The 20,972-nt window shown below is 39.4% G+C and overlaps 1 protein-coding gene across 1 annotated transcript in view; it reads left to right on the top strand.

Annotated features, from left to right (window-relative positions):
- LOC1278159 (protein Gawky) overlaps positions 1-20,408 on the top strand; it is a 35,747-nt gene extending 15,339 nt beyond the window's left edge. The window contains exons 5-9 of the mRNA XM_061660581.1: positions 44-690; positions 754-895; positions 970-1,509; positions 1,574-1,925; positions 1,989-20,408. Of these exons, the coding sequence (XP_061516565.1) occupies positions 44-690; positions 754-895; positions 970-1,509; positions 1,574-1,925; positions 1,989-2,128 (1,821 nt within the window). The 3' untranslated portion in view covers positions 2,129-20,408. The remainder of the gene's footprint in view (positions 1-43; positions 691-753; positions 896-969; positions 1,510-1,573; positions 1,926-1,988) is intronic.
- The last annotated feature ends 564 nt before the right edge of the window (positions 20,409-20,972 follow it).

The raw sequence follows: 20,972 nt of genomic DNA, 5'->3' as shown, positions 1-20,972 counted from the left end.
GTATATTACAGGGTGGTTCATTACTGGTGCTTCTCGATTACAGCAACTGCAAGTAACCCAGGGCAACCTGCAGCGTGGCGGCGCCGGCACGAACAACCAGATAGCCATGATTTCCAAGATCAAGCAGCAGATAGCTAGTCTGCAGAATCAAATCGCCACCCAGCAGACGCTGTACGTAAAGCAGCAGCAGCAGCAGCAGCAACAGCAGCAACAGCAGCATCCGCATCAACAACAGCACCAGCAACATCAGCATCAGCAGCAGCAGCAGCAGCAACAGCAGCAACAACAGCATCAGCAGCACCAACATCAGCAGTCTCATCATCAGCATTCGTCCGTCGGTAATCCATCGTCCCATCTTGGCGGAGGGCATCTCGGTGGAAACTTCCATCGCAACGATCCTAACGATCTGAGCGCACTGCAGAACAGTCTGTCAGAAATGACGCTCGGCAAAGAGCACAACGGTCCATACCTTTCTGGCCCACCGGGCAGCGGTGGCAGCGCCAGCGGAATGGGTGGTGGAGCCGGGCCCACTAGCCAGCAGTCGCGACTGAACCAATGGAAGCTCCCGTCAATGATGGACAAGGACAACAGTCATGATTTAACTGATTTTTCGCGTGCACCAGGATCGACAGCGAAATCGGTTGGGCTCGGTGGCAATAGCGGCGTGCTCGGTGGAATACAAACCGATGGGTAAGTAAGGATGGGCCGCTTTGTTTTGCTACATATGTAATTCTTTTTAATGCTTGCCTGCAGCACATGGTCATCGGGTCGCGCCGGTATGACAGACGGTTGGCCAGATAATGCATCCACCGATATTAGTGGTAAGGATTGGCCATCCACCCAGGACTCGTTCTCTGACTTGGTCCCGGAATTCGAACCAGGAAAACCGTGGAAGGTAAGAAGGGGGAAGGTAGTGATGCCGCAAGAACGTTGTATTGTTACTCACTCTCTACGATTGTCTTTTCCCAGGGCACTCAAATGAAAATAGAAGAAGATCCGACTATCACTCCGGGTAGTATTGCCCGCAGCCCGATAGCAGCGATTTCCGTTGGGTCCGCAAAGGATTCGGAACTGTTTGCGACCAGCAGCAAACCATCGCCGACGGACTCGATCAGTCTTTCCTCGTCGACCTGGAGCTTCAATGCGAGCAGCAGCAATTATTCATCCGCGACAGGATCTGCCGGTATGGGTAAGCTCGGCGGACCGTCTAAGAACACCTGGTCCGATAGTGGTGTCACTGGAGCAGCAGCTGACGTGTGGGGAGCCGGCCTTGGTACTGGTTCCGGAGGGCCAACTGGCAACAGTGCATCGAAAACACCGCGTGGACCTCCGCCCGGGCTGTCATCGGGAAAAGTGTCTGGCAGTGGCGGTGTTGGTGGGGGCCCGGGTAGCAACGGATGGATGCCAAGAACCAGCCATGGCCAGGGAGGAAATTGGTCGGCAGGTGGTGGTGGAGCATCCGGCTCCTGGTACTCGACCTGGTTGCTGCTGAAGAACCTTACCGCTCAGGTAGTTCAAGTCAGAGTGGGGATTACAGAAGGAGAGATTAAAAACGTTGGCTTTTCGTTTCCAGATTGATGGTTCAACGCTGCGAACACTTTGCATGCAGCATGGCCCGCTGCAAAACTTCCATCTGTATCTAAACCATGGCATCGCGCTGTGCAAATACTTGACCCGCGAGGAAGCAAACAAAGCTCAGCTAGCTTTGAACAACTGTGTACTGGGCAACACAACCATCTGTGCCGAATCGCCCACAGACAGCGAGGTACAGACGATCTTGCAGCATTTGGGATTGCCGGGACAGAATGGAGGTGGTAGCGCTAGTGGCGGAGGCCAAAGCGCGAGTGCTGGATCGGGCGGCATTGGAAACTCGAGCATGGCTCAGTCGTGGCGCTCTAACGGTCCCATCACAGGACGTGTCACTGGTATGTGATACTTGGCATGTAAAAGGAATATGCTGTTCTTTTAAAAAGTCACACTATTCACAGATACCTGGGGCTCTTCATGGGCATCTTCCGGCGGTGGCAGCAACCTGTGGACCCCGTTGGATGGTCCAACCGAGCGAGGAACTCCATCGAATTTGAACTCATTCCTGCCGGAGAATTTACTCGTTGGCGAGCTTAACTAAACTGTGACCAGCAACAACACCAGCAATACGTGGAGCGCCATTGAAACGTGACATGCGTTCGGCATCAGACACGCAGTCACTGTCGTCCAATCGGCGGGTCGATGGTGGTGTCGGTGGTAAGTTTTTAATGTGCAAAGTTTTATGCGGTACAATCTCCAGACGGAACGTGAGCACGGACGGGTGCCACATCGCCGATGGATGATCCTATGATGGTGTGTGAGGGAGCTAGTTTTAACTTTATAACGTAAAGCATTGTGATGCGCTTCAAGGCGCCACTCATACAACGGGTGGTTGTACTCAAAACAATCCACGAGGAAATAGTGTACGTGTGTGTGTGTGCGTGCAGCAGGGGAGCATTGGTACCGGTTATGAAACATACCGATGCACCATAATCAAACGCTTAGACCAATCGTGTTATTCCCGTTACAGACAAAATATGGTACAAATGGTTTTGTTGAATAATTTTTAATTTCTCATGCCGCTTTTTATGTAGTATATCAATAAGCAATGCTTGGCAGTAAGCGATCAATGATCAATCGTGCAGCAGCAGTGAGCGGATCTGCACATCTGCCGAATACAAATGAATGCAAATATGAACAGAAAGGGAAAGGAAACCTATCACAAAGTGCGCTCTGTAGAGCATTTGATTATATATATATTCGATATCGATAAATATTTTAGAATTCCGAATCATCACAATCTGTGTTGGTATAGGTGCAGTACAACTGCAACAGTAATATTATTGAAGTGAAAAAAATAAAAAAAAAAAAACAAAACAAAAAACGGTTATTTGGTCGTTTTGTGTGCGAAACAACCTACCTAAGTAGCAATGATTATATACCGTGCGTTTCAGGTAACCATATAATGCATATGATATGATGTATACTTTAAGGCAACATATGAACCTGTTAGTTTACACCGAAGAAATAGATGTACTTGTAGGATTGAGGAGAGTATTTGCGAATCTTCATAAATTTCCACACATAGCTATGAAACAGGAACGTACCGCGTTCCATATATTATCAGTGTGTGCTATTATTGTGAAAGAGTATCGTATTGTTTCGTATTTTTGAAAACTATTTATTTTGTTACTGTTTTTAATTCGATTGATTTGAATTGATGAATTTCCGAGCATTGCGATGAATGTTGCACTCACTACTGTGAGGTGAATTGATATACGAAAACGCTTATGTTTGTAGTGGAAGAAGAAAAGCCCCAACAACTAGCATCGGATCTAGTGCATTTACTTCTACTACTACTACTACTACTTCTATTGCTACAACTACTAATACTACAACAACTACTACTATTACTATTAGCAAGGATAGACAAACAGGGAACAAAACTAAAATCACTGTGAGAAAGATTACTACATTGGTAGCACCTGCCTCAGTTGTCAGTTGTTTGAAGGCAGACACACTTGCCTAAGGTGTAGTGCAAAACAATGTTTGCTAATGACACAATCAAAAGTTGAAACAAACAACAATACACCGGAGATACACGAGCGATCTCAACCGTTTAGGGAGGGCTTCCGTGCGTAATAAGTGATCGATTGTATTACCGTGTGACTGATCGAACAGTTGATGCGCAAACGCCAACGATTAATTACGCAAACACGTGGCCAATAGCCAACAAGTCTATCAGATTTCCATGATTGTATTCTAAATTTTCATTCTGACGAATGTAAAAGCCATTATATTGAGACGTCCACTTTGTTTGTGCATTTTGTTCCTGTATGACTATAAGAGACAGACTTAACGATGGCAGAGATGGCGTCGTAACAGCTGTAGAAAGTAAGGTGAGCGCAAGGGATGTGGATCATTCGCCAGAACAGGTGCTATCTTCTACTGATAGTATATCAGAAGCAGTCCGAGTGTACTTTAATGTCGGGAAGGTTGTGATTTTCTAACCCAGGTGTACGAACAGTGAAGGTAGTGACAATGAATCATTATACACACACACAAAGTTAGGTTTATTTTCCGAACCCCTCTTTGCGTACCTTTACCGGGCACCGAACGTTTGAATGTGAGAAGCGCTTTTGTGTCACAGTAGATCTAATACATTTTAGTTGATGAAAAACGAGTGATGTCACACAAATCTATGTCCTATTACGTGTAATACTGGTGTCTCCTATCGCTATCCTTTTTAAGTTTCAAAGATAATAATCGATGCTTTGTGGATTATTTAACTACGATATCATCTATCTTATTTAATTATTGTCTGTAGTATGGGGTTCATATGCTCGTGAATTTAGTTGTGTTGATATTTTTAAAACGTTATCGTTATGGATACTTCCTCCTACAACATTCCTGCGATAATTGGTACCAATTTGATTTAAATGTTGTTGTGTTAGGGATTCATATTTTGCGCATTAAAGTAAAAATTAGCTTATTCCTTCCCACTTTATATGTGATTAAGTTATTGCAAAACGCACACATTTACTTTGTTATTTTCAATGGGAACATACCTTCAAACGCACATTGAATTTCTTATGTTCCAGCAGGTCGCCGTCACTGTTGCTACTAATCATCGACATTAAATGATAAATGTAATGCTTTATAGCGATCTACCTACCAACAGATATCTACTACAACTCCAATGACGACACGAAATGGAGTACGTATTACACGCACAGCGAGAGATTATTGGCAAGCACAAACGAACAATTATTGAGTCGTCGATACGAACGTGAACCGAACCGTTCATCAGCTTCAACTCTTTTTGTGCGCAAGTCATTAAAAGCAATATTTCATATTAAGGAAACAGCATGAAATCGCACAGCAAAGAAACTCATCAGTCTAGTGAAAAACAAGTGATTATTGATGTTTTTAGTTTCATTGTACACAACACCAAAATCCGTGTGTATGTGTTAGTATGAGTGCAATCGATTGAAAAAAACACGGCTTGTTAGTGTCTATTCCAAATGCGTGAGTAGGAAAATGTATGTGTGTGTGTTGTGTGTGCAACAGATTTAGAAAAAAAGCAGAGAAACATATTGGCCAAACATGTGATAACGAAATTAATGATTGGTTGTAAACCAAACATTCAAACAGCCTTCAGCACAGAATGGTGAACAAAAAGGTGAAAAAATGTTTTGAACAATAACTGAAATAACACGAAACACTGGTTAGAATGTGGAAGAAACAATCGCATCAGTCAGCTCGAACATTTTCTCAACAGGTGGATCGGGGCTAGTGCATGAAGAACAAAATTAGCATTATTATTGTATGTGTCTTTCGTCGTTACCTGTATGATGAGCACACACGCACACGCGCATAAGCAGGAAAATGTAACATTCTTTCATTGTGTGTAGAGGTAGCAGTATATTCCAATTCTGAGATTGCCGTACGTCAACCTGCCAAAGCCCATAGCCTCAGAAAGTTGAAAAAAATATGTTTTGCATTTCCGACATTGCAACGGTGCCGGAAAATGGCCATTGTGCCGTGCGCCGATTTAACTGAAGGCTGTCTTTACTAGCGTAATTGGTGGTAATGTTTGTAGCTGTGTGTTTGTGCAACATTGGTGTGGAAGCATTATTAGAACGCTTGTTATCATGTTTCCTGACTACCGTTTGTTAACGAAAAGCTATTACATGGAAACACCAATGCTCTACATGTATGTGAATGTCTGTGCGATATACGAATAATGTGTACAAATGAGTTAGCAATGGATTGTGAAAATGAAACAACAAAATATGACAACAAATGAACCCCCCTCCCCCGCCCTTCTTCTCCGCAGTGATTGGTGAGGGGAGACAAGAATATCCACTTAAAAAGGCGCACAACATATTTGCTGTAATGTACGTGAAGTGAAACCACCATCAAATACTTGCAACAAACGAGTGTGTTTGATAAACTGGATTTAGTATTAAGCTATTGGTGCAAACTTATAGTAAAACGATATCAAAATATGTGTGACTGTTTGTGTGGAGGTGTGAAGAATGCGAGAGTATGGAGAAATTTTATCTAGATATTATAAGGAATGAACACATGAAAGCATCACAATGAGTAAGAATGAAAAAAGGGAACCTATATTTTAGTAACTAAGTATGGAACTATATGAGCCCACAAGAGATACAGACAGATTCTATTTATATAAAATCATTATCAATGATCATAGCACTAGCAGCAATGCGTTGACCGTGCAATTTGCGCCAGAATACACCGATACAAGGAAATGACATGAATTTAATCCATGCTTCTTGATCGTGCGGAGTAGGGAGGTATTTTTAAAATTTATCAAATTCGTAATCGCCAAACACAGCGTGGGTGAGCGTGTCGAACGGTGTATCGAACGAAGTAATTATAATCCCTGCAGTAATTGTAATTGATGAATTAAATGATGAAAATGTACTGTACCACAACTATGAAATACTCAAATGATTAAAACAATCACGTAAAGAGGAAAGATAGAAGTAATGAAGATAAATGATCGAAATTTGATAAAATTCAACGACACAGCAAGGGTGTACGCATAACTGCAAGCAAGCAGAAGGAGAAGATAAATAGCAACTGTGCGTACATGATGATGATAGCGTAGCAATGTGCGATTTGAATGGCAATGAAGCATGGATTGGCACAGAATTATGACAATATATTTAAAGCTGCAGAATTCAGATAAAAATCAGTTATTAATGTTGATGAATTCATGAATTTGGCTATGATTCGTTGTGTAGGGTAAATTGTAGTGTGATTGAGGGGTTTTGAGGTTCCACTCTAGTAGCATGGAATTTCATCAGACTAAAGCAAAGTTAGCAGACGTATCAGCCTCAGCTTTATGCATGTGTTATACCGTTCAATTCCGATTTGCTAGAGCCCAGGCGCTTCAAATGACCCTCATCTCATTTTTAATAGTGAATGAGTATCTGATGATCAGCGTTGGCATATTTATTACATGACCTGCAATAACGATTTATTCGTAAAACGCTACCTGTTCACATCAGCGGAATATTGAGGACTTACGTACTCAACGGCAAACAGCGGATTGTTGTTAGTTGATTACAGTTTGCGAACAATTTGTAAAATGTGAAAGGTTGCGTTTCAAACTGTGCAACAAAATAATGCAACCGTTTACGCTAGTCACAAACCGCCACACTCAAAAACATTCGAAAACAATTAATCACAAAATAGCTAATTGTACGAAATAGACAAAGCCAAGCTTTTGATATGAAAGTTAAGTAATCATCACGATGAAAAATAAAATCAGATGGAACTTTGACAAAATAAACCATAACACGAAAGCATAAATTGCAGCAATACCACCTCATGTAATAGATTATAGCAGGTGTGAAAGTGAAGATAACAAAAAATCGATAAACAAATCGAATCGTTTTGTGTTTCTGGCTCTGTCCAAACATAATCCCCAAAACATACCTGCAAGAACGCAGACAAAACGGAACTACAATAAGTGTACTTTTATCATCATCCTTCTCTGTGTGAAGTGTTTGTTTGTTCTAATCATCTCTCGTCAAACTACTACTACTACTACTAGTACTACCAAACCCTAATGTGTTTTAAACCTTTCATGGTGAATGTTTTGCCAAGAGAGGTATACCAGAAAATGCGTTCAAACGTTGTGCTTTCAGGGGTTGATGGAACATTTCACTTGATAAAAAGACTACACACGGTAAAACGTCACAAAACGAACATAATATTGAAAGTAATCAATGCAAAGGTGCTCTTTCTAACGTAATAAATAATAGGATAAAATGAATATTATAACTAAAAAAACACACACACTCACAATTGTGACTGTCGTCGACTTTCGATATTGATGAGTAAGGGCGGTGCTGTCACGGCGGGTTTATAAAAAAAGATCAATGAGATCAAGCAAAAGCATCATCATCCAGCACATGGAAACTCAAAAGTCAAACCAAACACTGCTGATTAAAGGATAGCAGCATCAGGAGAGAGAATATTAGTAAGCTAAGGTGTACACCACGATGCCACATAATAGATGGAGTATGATAATTATTTGATAACCAGTACATTCTAACCGCCGACGTGTGTAGTGTGTGATCGACTAATGTAACATAATTGCAGTGGAACCATGAATGTATTTTAATGCGATATTGTGTGAGACACCGATGCACGGAATCTGCCGAATTGTAGTAATGTAAGAAAATATTTGCGCAATTACATGTATAAGACATTGCATTATCATCATATATACATATAATATATTCAACTATTCAACCCACTATCATGAGGAGTAAACTAAACAAACATAGTTAAATCAAAAAAATGTGACATGCCATAAACTCCAAAACAAAACAAAAAAAAAATGAAGAAAAAAGTAGTGGAAGTTAAATGTTCAGATATAGTTCATCCCTTAAAATGCAATGTTCTAGAGATTTTATTCCAAATCGACTATAAAATGCAGCTAGCTGGCATAATGAAGGCCTAAGAATGTACGAGAAAACAGTAAACTCTGTGGATGGAGATGAAATGACCAAAATTACACAAAAAGAAATGTATTTCGCCAAACGCAATTAGATAACCTTGTCAAGTAAATATTAGGTGTATAATGAAGTGCGTTTTAGAAGGCTCAATATGAATGCAAAAGTAGCGAGGAGCGAGGAGATAATAACAAAACTCCGGTACACAACATACCTTCCATTGCGGAGTGCGGATGCGACGAATCTTAAAACCTGCTGCTACATTACAGGAGGCTCATAAAAAGCTGTAGCGCATGTTGAACAAGTAACAGAAGAGTAGTATTTGCGAAAAACCCTACAAAACCGTTGGTGTGTTTTCGGTATCCTGCATTCTGCAGACGGAATGGCTTGAATAAGGCTGTGCTCTGGCGTGTTGGATGTAACTAATATATTGAATGATCCATACCACGCGCACATGTTTCCTTTCCTTGGTGAAGTTAGGTTGATATAGAACCGATTCTCCTTGACAGCAATACTGCTGCTAATAGTTCCTTATGATTTTTTCGATCTATTGTTTCAAGTTTAGAAAAAAGAAGACGTAAAAACAGAATCAGTTATTCCCCATAACATTTAAGGAATCGGCACGTGAGGAATGCATAGAAATAAAGCATAAAATGCCATATTTTGCATAATCAACAGATAAGAGAACGTTAGGTAATCATTACTACTCATCGATAACTGTATAACTCAACGCTCTACGTGTCTATGTGTGCTTTCACCCTTCCATTGAATGTGTAGCTTCAGAATATCGATGTATCTTCCAAGCTCAAAATATGTTAGCCAACCAGCGTACGATTTCTCTCCACTCGATGTAAAAATTAAAAAAAAGGTCAGCTATTAATGGCCAGGTGTTTGTTCGCAACTAGTTCTTTCCGAATGATTCTCTTGCGTCTGTGAAAATTATAACGCCTTCTTAACGTACTTATATATACTAAAAATAACGGTCAAGCGATAATCAAAAGCCCCCGAGAGCAGTAAGACCGTAGGATGGTGTATTTCGTGATAGGTGTGGACCCAATTTTCATTTCTTGTACGAATGTAACGCTTTTGGCTATTCGCTTTAACGCGTAACATTTGAGGAAACGTTCATTTTTTTACGAAGTAGATCTCTCTTGTGCGGGAAATGTGTTTATACTTTTTATAAAATAGTTTTGCTATAAACCCACTCTCAATACAAATCGTTTATATTATTTCTGTGCAATACAAACATGACCGCTTTTAAGGTTAAATTTAAACACAGCAGAAAGGAAACGGCTTTGTTGCAAACGTGATTTAATGACAGTTTAAAACTTTACATTTTACGGGTTAATTATGTGATGATCGTAAACGATCTACCACACACACTGCACACTTAGAGATGCTAATATCGAGTGATTCCGATTCAGTTTATTTATGTATCAGCAACTTTTAAAAAGCATGATAGTGGTTGATAGTGGTAACTGTCTTCCAGCGAATGGGGCGAGCATAGAAAGAAGATAGGTGCAGTTTGCTATTTTCGACCATTTAATTTACACTATTTTGGTTCTGTACAAGCTTCGTAGCATTTGAGTGGGTCATCTAGCAGCCCGGTAACTGGGCGGGAATTGTTATGAAAACCAATTAATTTGATCCTTAGTACCACCTAACTCTACCTGGAACACGGGCCGCTAGGGTTTACTTATTGCAGAGCCGTGTGTTTGAAGAAGACAGACAGTGCCTTAAAAACTGCCACCCGGACGAAAGACATTGCCAAGGTTGGACAATTCACGTCCATGTAAGGATGCTGATGCATTGCTCGTGCATTGCACAGAGCTAACCAATGAAGATGTACCACAAGATAGTAAAATCAAATACCTTTACGTTCGTTCGGCGCGAGGCAGAGGAGGCTTACCAATTGGAGCAAATTCTACGAGAGCTTACAGTGTTAACCAAAACCTGTAGAGTGATAGGGAGGAAATAGGAGAATCTTTTGAGTAGATGTGAAATGTTTGCATTTAATGTTTTAGGAGAAATTTCCAGCGAAACAAAAACTATAAGGAAACTAGATTAAAGTTTAAGTAAAAGCGACAGTGATCCACGAATGATCAAGAGTATGTGTCTTCTGTCGTGATCGTTATTCTAGTATTATTATCAGACAAATGGTAGATGAAACAAAAACGTAGCACGTAACATTTGCTCTTATGGAAAAGCCAATCCCATTTAATGTAACAAACTTAATAACGTGTGTGCAATATTCTGTAACTCGTATTGCAATTGTATGCCACCAATATCTTTAACTCCAAAAATTACCTGCATTTGATATCTCAGTGCTTATTCTTTTTTTTCTAAATTCGCTAAGCGAATGTGTTTGTTTTGAACAAGTTTTGTTACACAATTACACCATGTGTGCGCGTGGATGGTAGGGAAAGTTTTAACCTGGAAACAAGAAAACAATGATCAAAAGGACGGCAGGATGGATAAGCCAACAACACACCAGTGGTTTAGTCGGATAAGGCAACTATCTCTTCATTGTGATGTATGTTCCTTATCCTTGTAGCGAAGCAGCAGAACAGTAAGCAGTAGAGAAACGAAGCAAAAGTATCTTCTCCCTCAAGCGTGCTCCGATGGAGCCAGAAATTCAACAGTGAAGCCAAAGAATTCTCCTTATCGAATGAAACGGAAACTTTAGCAAGGTGCCGAAGCATCCGATCGTATCCTGCGGGCGATGATCATCAGCAAATCTACGTCAGACACATATCATCGTCAAGCAAATCAATCAATCAATAGCGCGAATGTTTCTGTTCGCTCTACGCGGACTCTAGTACTAGGTCCAACGGTTTTGGTTGTGCAAACGAAACGAATGGACGAATATCACGATCGCAAAGCCTCTCCGCTGGTTAGCAATGAAGCGTGCCAAGAACAATGGTCAGTACAGGGTACAACGCCACGCGAGGAAGAAGCACTGGCAGTGTGCAGCAGTGAAGTTGATGTTTCTCTCCAATGTGTCGAATCTTGTGCGTCCTGCACTATTTTAACTCAGTTGCAACTCGATCGACACATCGGACGGCGGGGCGATAGAGAGAGCGTATACGACGAATGCAACAAGGCTATTCTCTAAAGTACAAAACCAACTTCTTTGGTAGCTTTTCGTTAAAGATTGGCACGGAAGATATCAGTACCGAGGATAAAGAAACTAACTGCTAGCACCATATGATTGATGCATTCCATGCTCATGAATCAGTGAGCAACAAACAGATATCGAAATGCCAACGGAAGCTGAGCCCGGTTTCGTACCAAGCATCCATGCTTTACATCCCCGCTCTCATGTGCCACCAGTCAGTCTACAGGACATAACCAGAAGAGATGTTGCGCTGATTGTTGACATAATTCATCATTAGCATTGGTACAAGTGTTAGTCGGACATCAGGTGTATGATGTGCCGTGTTTCACGCAACCCCAAACGCTGCATTAACGTATCGAAAGCAACACATTGAAGTACCTGTGTGAGTGACGTGAAAGCCGGAAATGAGTTGCAGGCCTTGCCCTAAAAGAAGAATTGCAAGTTGATGTAAGAAGATGTGATGAAAGCTTCTTATTGTTGCAATGGAACATGGCCTGTTGCTATCGAGTTCAATATTCCTTTAAGGCTTATATCCTGACTCGGACTTATCAAAACCTAGAGTATTACCGGTACTACCAAAATTAAACACAAAGCTCACCCCCCCCCCCCCCTCCTGCAGAGGAAAACAAAGAAGCAGTAGAGAGTGACGAAATAAGGTGCTAAGAGAAAACAAAAGTAAGGCAAGGGAAAGGAACAGTGACATACAATACAAGAAACTGAACACAAATAATGCAATTTGATAAAGAAAGAAAGCCTATAAACCGTAGTAATTATGTTTTAACACTGAGCGTAAGGAGCACAGCTGCTGGGGACAAACCGCAGCCTCATCAAGTGTGTCGCAGTGTATGGTTGAGAAAGTTTCTAATTAAGAAACAATTATTTACCTTGACGGAAAGGAGAAAATCAACATAAGTATTTTTCTTTCACGCAGAACATCACTAACTAGCTCCTAAGGTAAATCAATACGTACCAAAAGAACTATCAAGCATGCGAATTGCGAATGAATGATTTATTCAAAGCAAACAGCAGCATACTCTGGTGCAAGAAAGAAAATTGCAAAAAATCTTAAACAAGCAAACAGAAATAATGAGGCTACATACAGATATGGACGAGGTTATAATAACTTATTAATAATCATACGGCAGCGGTGTGAATGGCAGTGGTATAGGGCCAAAGCGCAAAACACAGGGTTCAAATGAGACAAGCAAACACAAACTGCAATCTAACAGCGGATCAATTATATACTGCGGAAAACACGGCTCTGATGAACAAACATACACAGACACACACATATAAGCATGAATCATAAATTCACAAACTTCTCCTAATTACCTAATACATTGTATATTAAATGAAACAGCATTAAACAAAAAAAAACTTAAACCCTTAAAACCCAACAACCAACCAATGCGGAACAACAACCAAACCAATGAGAGGAGAGACTTTCTCGGGATTTGGCTGTGCACAAAAAAAGGAGTAAAATAGGACCGCAATACAAATGCAAATAATGGAAAAAAGAGACACATTTGCGCAGTCATTTGACCATCACGTCGGTTAACGATGGTGCTTAAACAACACAAATTAGAAGCAACACACTATGACCAAGCGCACGTGTAAAGCAGATATCGGGACGATAAAGCGCCACAATGAATGAAACAGTTATTGCACCTACTACTACTAAGCTTAGTACACCCAATGTGTGTTGGAGTTAGTTACGTTACGATGGTACAACACACATACCGACTTCCACACAGACTGGAACCACAAAACACAAAACAATGGATATAAACATAATGAAAGCGGGCAATGAAACTTGTGCAACAAAAACGACGAATACCACCTACAATAAATAACACAAAAATATATGGAAAATAAGCAAGCTCGATAATTCTATCGATGCAAGAATCAGTATTTTCTATAAGAAAATGTTTAAGAAAACAAAACAGAAGGAGAAAAAAATATGTTAAAGTGTAATTGTTTTAAACTAATGCCTCATAACAACAAAACAGTACGTGAGAAACAAAACACTCGAGTGTAACAAGTGTGTGTGTGTGTATGCTTTTGATCTGTGTAATAAGACAAGGAAACGGACAAGGATAATTAGCAAAAAGAGAGATAACAAAGCATGTTAGACGATTGAGCAGTAGAATTTTGAAAGCAAGAATGAATTTGAGTTCTTAAGGTGTGCATTGCTCAATCGGAAGAAGCCTTAATGTCACCAAAACACACGGTTGAATGGAAGACGATATTCTGTTGATCGTTTGTAGTGTGAAAAGATTAACCGCAAATGGAAAGCACATGACGACGATATGAGAAAAGGGTTGCGTCAAGATTAAGTAGCTTTAGGATTATCTCTCTGTTATATGTTTTATTGCAATTATACTGATTTTGTAAGGCTGTCTAAGTTTAGAGTTGTTTTGTTGGTAGGAAAATAAACATCAAGCAGCAGGAGGTAGATAAATGAATTGGTTTTGTGAAATGTGAGACATTCAAAGGAAAGTGCAATTATTTTACATTCCGCGTACATCACAACAGTGAGAACTATTTTACGTCATGAAATGGGAATTAAATATTATTTTTTAGTTTTCCTAAAAATTGGACTAAAACAAACACTGCTAGTAGAGGACGCTGGTTGAGTTTTTGCGGAATAGAAAAAAAAAAAAATATCTTCGTTCAGTGACCAAGCCGCGTATACCATTGCGTCTGAGAAGTGATATGAGACTGATTTGTGGATCGTGCTGAGGAGAAGAATTAATCCGTTGCAAGAGACAGCATAAACGAGAGAAAAACTTAATAAAACCAACCAAACCCAGCAGTGGTATGTGTATAACATTAGAAAAACAAACTAAATATCTGATTGAAAAGCCATCCATAAAGAGTAGATTTTGATCGTTGAATGTTCCAACGATCGTGCGATCGCGAATAAGAAAACAATAATCGAAGAACAGAGCAGGAGTCGTGCAGAATCCTTCTCGTGCGCGAGAAATTAAATCAATAATTTTATGTGGTGAAACAAAGTGTGAAGAACAAAATGATAGATGAATCGATATCAACCGTAGCAAACCGCAGTAGCGTGTAGTGTGTGGGTGTGTGTTTGTGTGCTTGATCGTACAAGAGTTGATGTGAGAGAATAAGCTTACCGTGAAGCTTCCAACTAAAGAGAGGAAAGGAAAGAAGACACAAAAAGAGTAGCAAATTAAGTCCTTGTTGATAAGGAAGATAGTAAATAGTAAACACAACACTACATTGGTAGAGGAGACAGCTGGCAGCTGGCAGCTGGATTCTTGTGACATTTTGTTTATATAAGAATTACAATTAAGAGAAATATCTTACACTAAGCGGGACACAGTAGTTTGTAGGAATGGAACCAAACGTGTACTGACAAACAGGGAGCGCACGCGTAGGGAGCGGGCTTGGAAGATTATTAGTTTTTGATTTGCCTTCAACCAATAACGAGCCGACGACATCCCCAGGAAGCCTTAGCGATCTGGGTTGGACCGCTCACCTGGAGAGAAACAGCACTAAAATAAAGAAAACTACTAAATAACTAGATAAATGACATGTGTGTGTTGATGCTAAACTTTAACCTGGACGACGGCGTATGGTCACGTACCCGAGCCTGGTGTCGCTAACTTAAAATCACCAAATAAAGCCACAAACAGGGCTTAATTAGTATTGCCGAATGGTGCATTCTAGCGCGTTAATGTTACAAATCCTGGAGAAAAGAAAAATGGACGCGCTAGAGTATAAATATGTGAAAATGTTCCTTGTTTTTATAGCGTTTTGAACTACCACACAATACCAAACATCTAAACACTAAATGAATACCGGAAAAGGGAATAACTTAAATAATTCAAAATAGATGAACTCAAATATATAACAACAATGAGAAGCTAAAAGTCGAGAAAAACACAACACAATAAGAAATTCTAAACATTAGCTGAGTAAATCAATGTCAGTTGAGTTCCGGATGTGCGTTAAGTGTGCTCATTTTCGTTCAACAGAATGGTCGATGTGTTCGAGCTTTAAATTACCCATGGAAATTAAGAGTAAAAAAACCCAGCATCAAACGGTTTGAACAGTAGCAGAGCATCCCTCCCTCCTGTATTGTGAAATGTTTGGCAAAAAAAAGAAGTTAATTTCGTACAAATGCTTAACTTTTAAATGACCAAATGTGTTTAGATCGAAACGTGGAAGAGCTCGAGCAGCTTTGGTAGCTGCTGCAAAATGTGTGCCAAAAGTGAAATCAAAATTCTACCGATCGGTCACCAGGTTTTACTTGACTCCAAGATCTCCCCACACAGCAAAACGATAGGGGCTAACGCTAACGGCTACTGAACTGTAAATGGTTGATGTCCTATCAAACAGGGCCACCAAAATCCTACACTTTCCAGCCCCCCCTTTATCCTAGTCGCTACTCTAAAATCAATCACATCCGATAATCAAACTCATACATACCTCTCCAGCGATGCTTCGAAAAGCAAATAAAGACTACGCAAAAGCAATAGCCAGCAACTCCGCAGTGGAGCGGCTTATAATATGGAACCACCTACTACTACTGCGCTTTACCAGTGGGAAGCTGTAAGCTAGTCAAAATTTGTCAAATTAGTATAAAAAACAGTTACTAAGCAGCTGCTTTTTGTGAAGAAGGTTTATGGTTTTGTTACAAATTATCATCCCAATGTCAGAGCGTTAATATATTCCACGTGATTTTTGTTTTTGTTCAACATGACAATTTGGATTTGTGAGGTAACACCATCCCGCCCCATACAAGCATTTTACCATATGATAACAGTTCGTTAAGCGGGATACTATATTATTGTCACTCCTTAAGCTTTTCAGAAAAGCATCAAAACTTACACAAAAACTGCATACGAGAAGAAAAAATGGCAATGAGGGCGATTCAGTGTTTCAGCTTCAGCTTTAATAATACAAAGACTTGATCTTACCCTTAAATCCTCTTACCTTTTTCATAACTCTTTATCTGTCCTGTGTGTTTATATATATGTAGTAAAGAGAAGGCAAACAACAAAAAAGATTAAAAAAGATACTACAAAAAAAAAAGCAAAACAGAAAACTGCACAAAAACATGATGAAACAATGTGTAATGTTTCTCGGTGTATGTTCTATTCTTTAGAGATTCAGCGTAATTATGTGAACCAAGCCGACCCACGCACAGGGACGCACAGGAGTGGAGAAGGAGACGAAGATTTGCCTAGTAGTGGTAGCAGTAATATGAATGTGAACAATTTTTAGGTGTCGTAGTTGATAGTTTTTCTTCTCTTTGTTCGAAAATACAAGCAAGCAGGCAAACAAACAAACAAACAAACAAACAAACAAACAAACAAACAAACAAACAAATAAACAAACAGTTTACAAACATTGCGCCCACCACCTTTCCTCAAAACTGTTGGATCAATCAAATCGATGTCGTCGTCGTACTTTTATAATATTGAATGCATAAGATCGTAGTACACGGTAGTGTAACGTGTTACAGAAAAAAACAACAATACAAAACAAGCCAATGTACTATGTAAGCATGTGAAGCAACGCGTGTAGCACAAACACTGTAACAGCGGAAATATGGGATGCAAGAGGAAAGAAAGAAAGAAAGAAAAAAAAAAACGTTTTACAAACCAAACAAATCGATGGAAAAGTATATATACTGATACCTATAAGTGTATTTCAGCCTTCCTCTTGTTGGAACAAATTCCTAGATAAAATACATCAATAAGGCAGACAAACGACGCAAGTGATAAATAATTGTGAATCATATTAAATATATATATATATACTATATATACATACAAACAACAAGTCTATCTATAAATGTGTGAACTAATCTAAACCATAGTGTGTAAAGAACCTGGAAGGAGAATCAAACTCCCCTTCCCTGGTTCAAATCTTTCACTCTTCGTGGCATCGATGTCAGTTTTTTCGCAATATCTTCTCACATAGCAAAATGAGCAAAAAACGGAAACGAAACTTACTAAGAACAAAACCAAACCATTATCTTTCGAATCTATTTTTGTATTCCTTACTAAATGTAATATCATCATTATACAAACACAACATCCTAAATATATATATATACATATAAATATACATATACAATTGATTTTTTCAATACATGAAACAAACAAGCTAGCATGAAACAACTTGAATACAAACAGGAGGATAACAGGATCCAACCAACGCGTTAACGCGGACCAGCAACGAACACGACACCGAGGGTGCGGTGTGCCCCTCCAGCATCGGAGCAGTCCGGATGTGGCCTCCAGCCGCCCAAACACTTTCTCTCTCTATGTCATCTCGTATCACAAAGAACTATAAAACATCCGATATTTATGTATGTGTTCTTCGCGTACTGAGTCAAGTTTGGTAGCTTCCCAATTCTGGGTAGAAAAGGCAGGAGCGAATGTATCACAGTCGAATTTGTAAGTCAATGGACGCAATAAACAGAACAATACTCTGTAAATGAATTTCGCGACGAAAAAAAAAAAAACCAAACGCAGCAACAATAAAACTTTGCAACCAATAAACATGTTTGAAAGGGAGGGTGGAGTTTGGTGCAGAGATTTTTAACAAACTTGAGAGAAAAACAATCAACAAAAAGAACAACCACACAACACAACTATAAAAATGGGTTATAATCAAGAAATCGGAAGGACACTAGGAAGGAGATAACATCCTAATTGAGTGAAGCGAATCCATTACGAATCAAACAAAAAGCAAACAAAATGAATGTGACACCGAAACATGCAAAGATTGAAGTTAAACAAACAGAAACGAGAGAAACAATCTCGTTATCTTACGAGAGAAACAAAATATGTGTGGATGTATTGTGCATGTAAACATTCACAGCAAATCTTTCAAAATGCGATAAATGTGACCAATCAAAATGAGATAAGTTAAGTAAAAACTACTTTAGCAAGTGGTGGTAATATATTATACAAACAATATTGAATACGCGGTAATCAATAGTAATAATAGAGCGGTGGTGGAGCTAGAAACACACGAGCCAGAAAGGAAACGACAAAGATGAATAAACATGATAACTTAAGCCACCCACAATACACACTAACGGAAGAAGAGACAAACAAACACATTACAAGATTCGCAAGAAGAGGAAGTTAAGCTAGATAATAAGGGCACACGCTGAATAGATTGAACAATACAAATAAATATACATATATTTTTCTTATTTTACAACAAAATAATGGTGGTGTGTTTGGTGTGAGAACGGTGCCGACAGCAGAAACCCTAAATAAACACTTAAATAATATATACGACTAGAAAGAAGAGAGCAGCAGGAGCGTCGAAGCGACTGACTGATGTGAATGCAAAAGATAAACTTTAATCCGAACAGTAGGGATTGCAGCAGAGAACTAAAATGAAACTATAAAACAAAAAACAAAATATTGTAAGAAAATATGTTTGCAACAGCAATAGAAAGATACCGGTAGACGAGAAAGCAAGACGAAGCGCAAGACACAAACACGCAAAACAAAACCCACAAAAACTCTGAGTAATATGAAAAAAACGCTTTAATGTATTGAGTCGATAAGTGGGCAGAACGGAATGATGGGAGGAGGGCAGACTGTGGACGAATGCAAATGCGGTTTATTATCTTATTTCCATATTCTTGCCATTCAAACCAGAAAGGGGAACTGTATTACTGAGGCATAACGCATGAGTGATACTCATTTACAAGGGAAAACATTACATTTAAATACCGTAACTAAGTATATAAACTATATATAAAACAAAGGCTGGTTGGACGTGTGCGGAAGCAGTGGAGAAGCAGCAGTGTGTGTGGTATGAGAGAATCTGTGTTCATTACGAAAGATCGCAGCATTACCAAACGTTGGATCTGGAAAGATTGTATGTGATTGCGATTGTGAATGGGGGATTTGTGCAAGAGTGTAGCGGCAATAGAATGCAATGGATTGATAAAAACAACGTGATTAGTTAACCAAAATCCAAGCATTCGATGCACGCGTAGTATGAATACGCGTACGATACGGATATTACGAGCAATGAATAGCACAGGGAAGGATGTGTGGAGAAAGATGTGGAAGAGAGTTAGATCGAGCGAGGCATAAAAGTAATAAATAAATAGTGAAATAGTCATGTGATGTGTATTTGATATAGAGAGAGTTACAAAATGAAAGTAAGACATAACTATAAACAAATGATTTAACATAACAGTAACCAATTCACATTTACAAAACGATAAATTCCGCGTTAGTAATCGATGGCAAACAAAACAAGCTGTAGAACTGTACTCGGAAGAAGCAAAGGTGCAACAAAGTCAAACAAGAATAAACAAACACACACACTCACACGCACATAATGCAATATGAAACAACAACACTAACCACAGTTGGTAGAACCTTCGCCACCGATCCATTTTTCACTATCCTTGAAACAAATACGGGGGTTCTGTGTTGAGAATGAAATGTTGAAAGACAAAACCAAGCGCGCATACGCACTAAAGAGTGTAACAAACACATAGCATAAAAAAGCTCGTGTGACGCGTGCTCTCTAGGGAGAAGAAGACGCCGGGCAACAAAACATTTAAATGACTAAATAATAAGTTGCACACGTGAGACGTGAGAGGGGGAGATTGGGGGAGGAAAACAAACCCCCCTACAAACCACAACAAATGAAACTAGTGAATAGTTGTGAGCAAAAAACAAGCAAAAATATCAATGTAACCGTAATTGTACTCGTTGATTGACAAATAAAGCATATTAAACCAATTTGAGTGTGTAGTAGTTGGTGTTTTAATTAAAAACTGGACAAAAAGTGAGAAAATCATGTTTTTTTATGTGTACTTTGCTGATGGATGGTGTTTAAACAGTAGAAGGAAATGCGAATGATAAAATCATCAAATACCACTCGCGAGCCTTCGCATGACCATCTCTAGTTTCTGCTGTATCGCATAACGCTTAGTAACGCATCAACTGTCAGTGTAACGTGTAGGGGTAATATTTTGAAATGAAACGGTTGAAAAGGGTTATTTTTAACGGTTCGTTTGAAATATTCCGCGAATCGGATGATGGTATTGAAGCACGTGTTATTTCTTCAATCTCGGCATAAATTTAACGCACCTTTGTAGAACATTTTGTTGTATTTAAATGTCAATTGATATGAATGATTTTATTTCATTTAATAATACAGTATCCCGTTATATAATGCGCAATATTTTGTCGGACAGCACGCTGTTATCTACACTTTGTAGCGTTGAAATTTTTGACAAACATCAACACCCGACCAGCCATCGTCGAATTGAATGCATTTCTTTGTCTTCAGGCAGCCCTCGG

Source organism: Anopheles gambiae, chromosome 3 (genome assembly GCF_943734735.2).
Source record: "Anopheles gambiae chromosome 3, idAnoGambNW_F1_1, whole genome shotgun sequence".
Lineage (NCBI taxonomy): Eukaryota > Metazoa > Arthropoda > Insecta > Diptera > Culicidae > Anopheles > Anopheles gambiae.
This window is presented reverse-complemented; position numbering and strand designations above follow the sequence as displayed.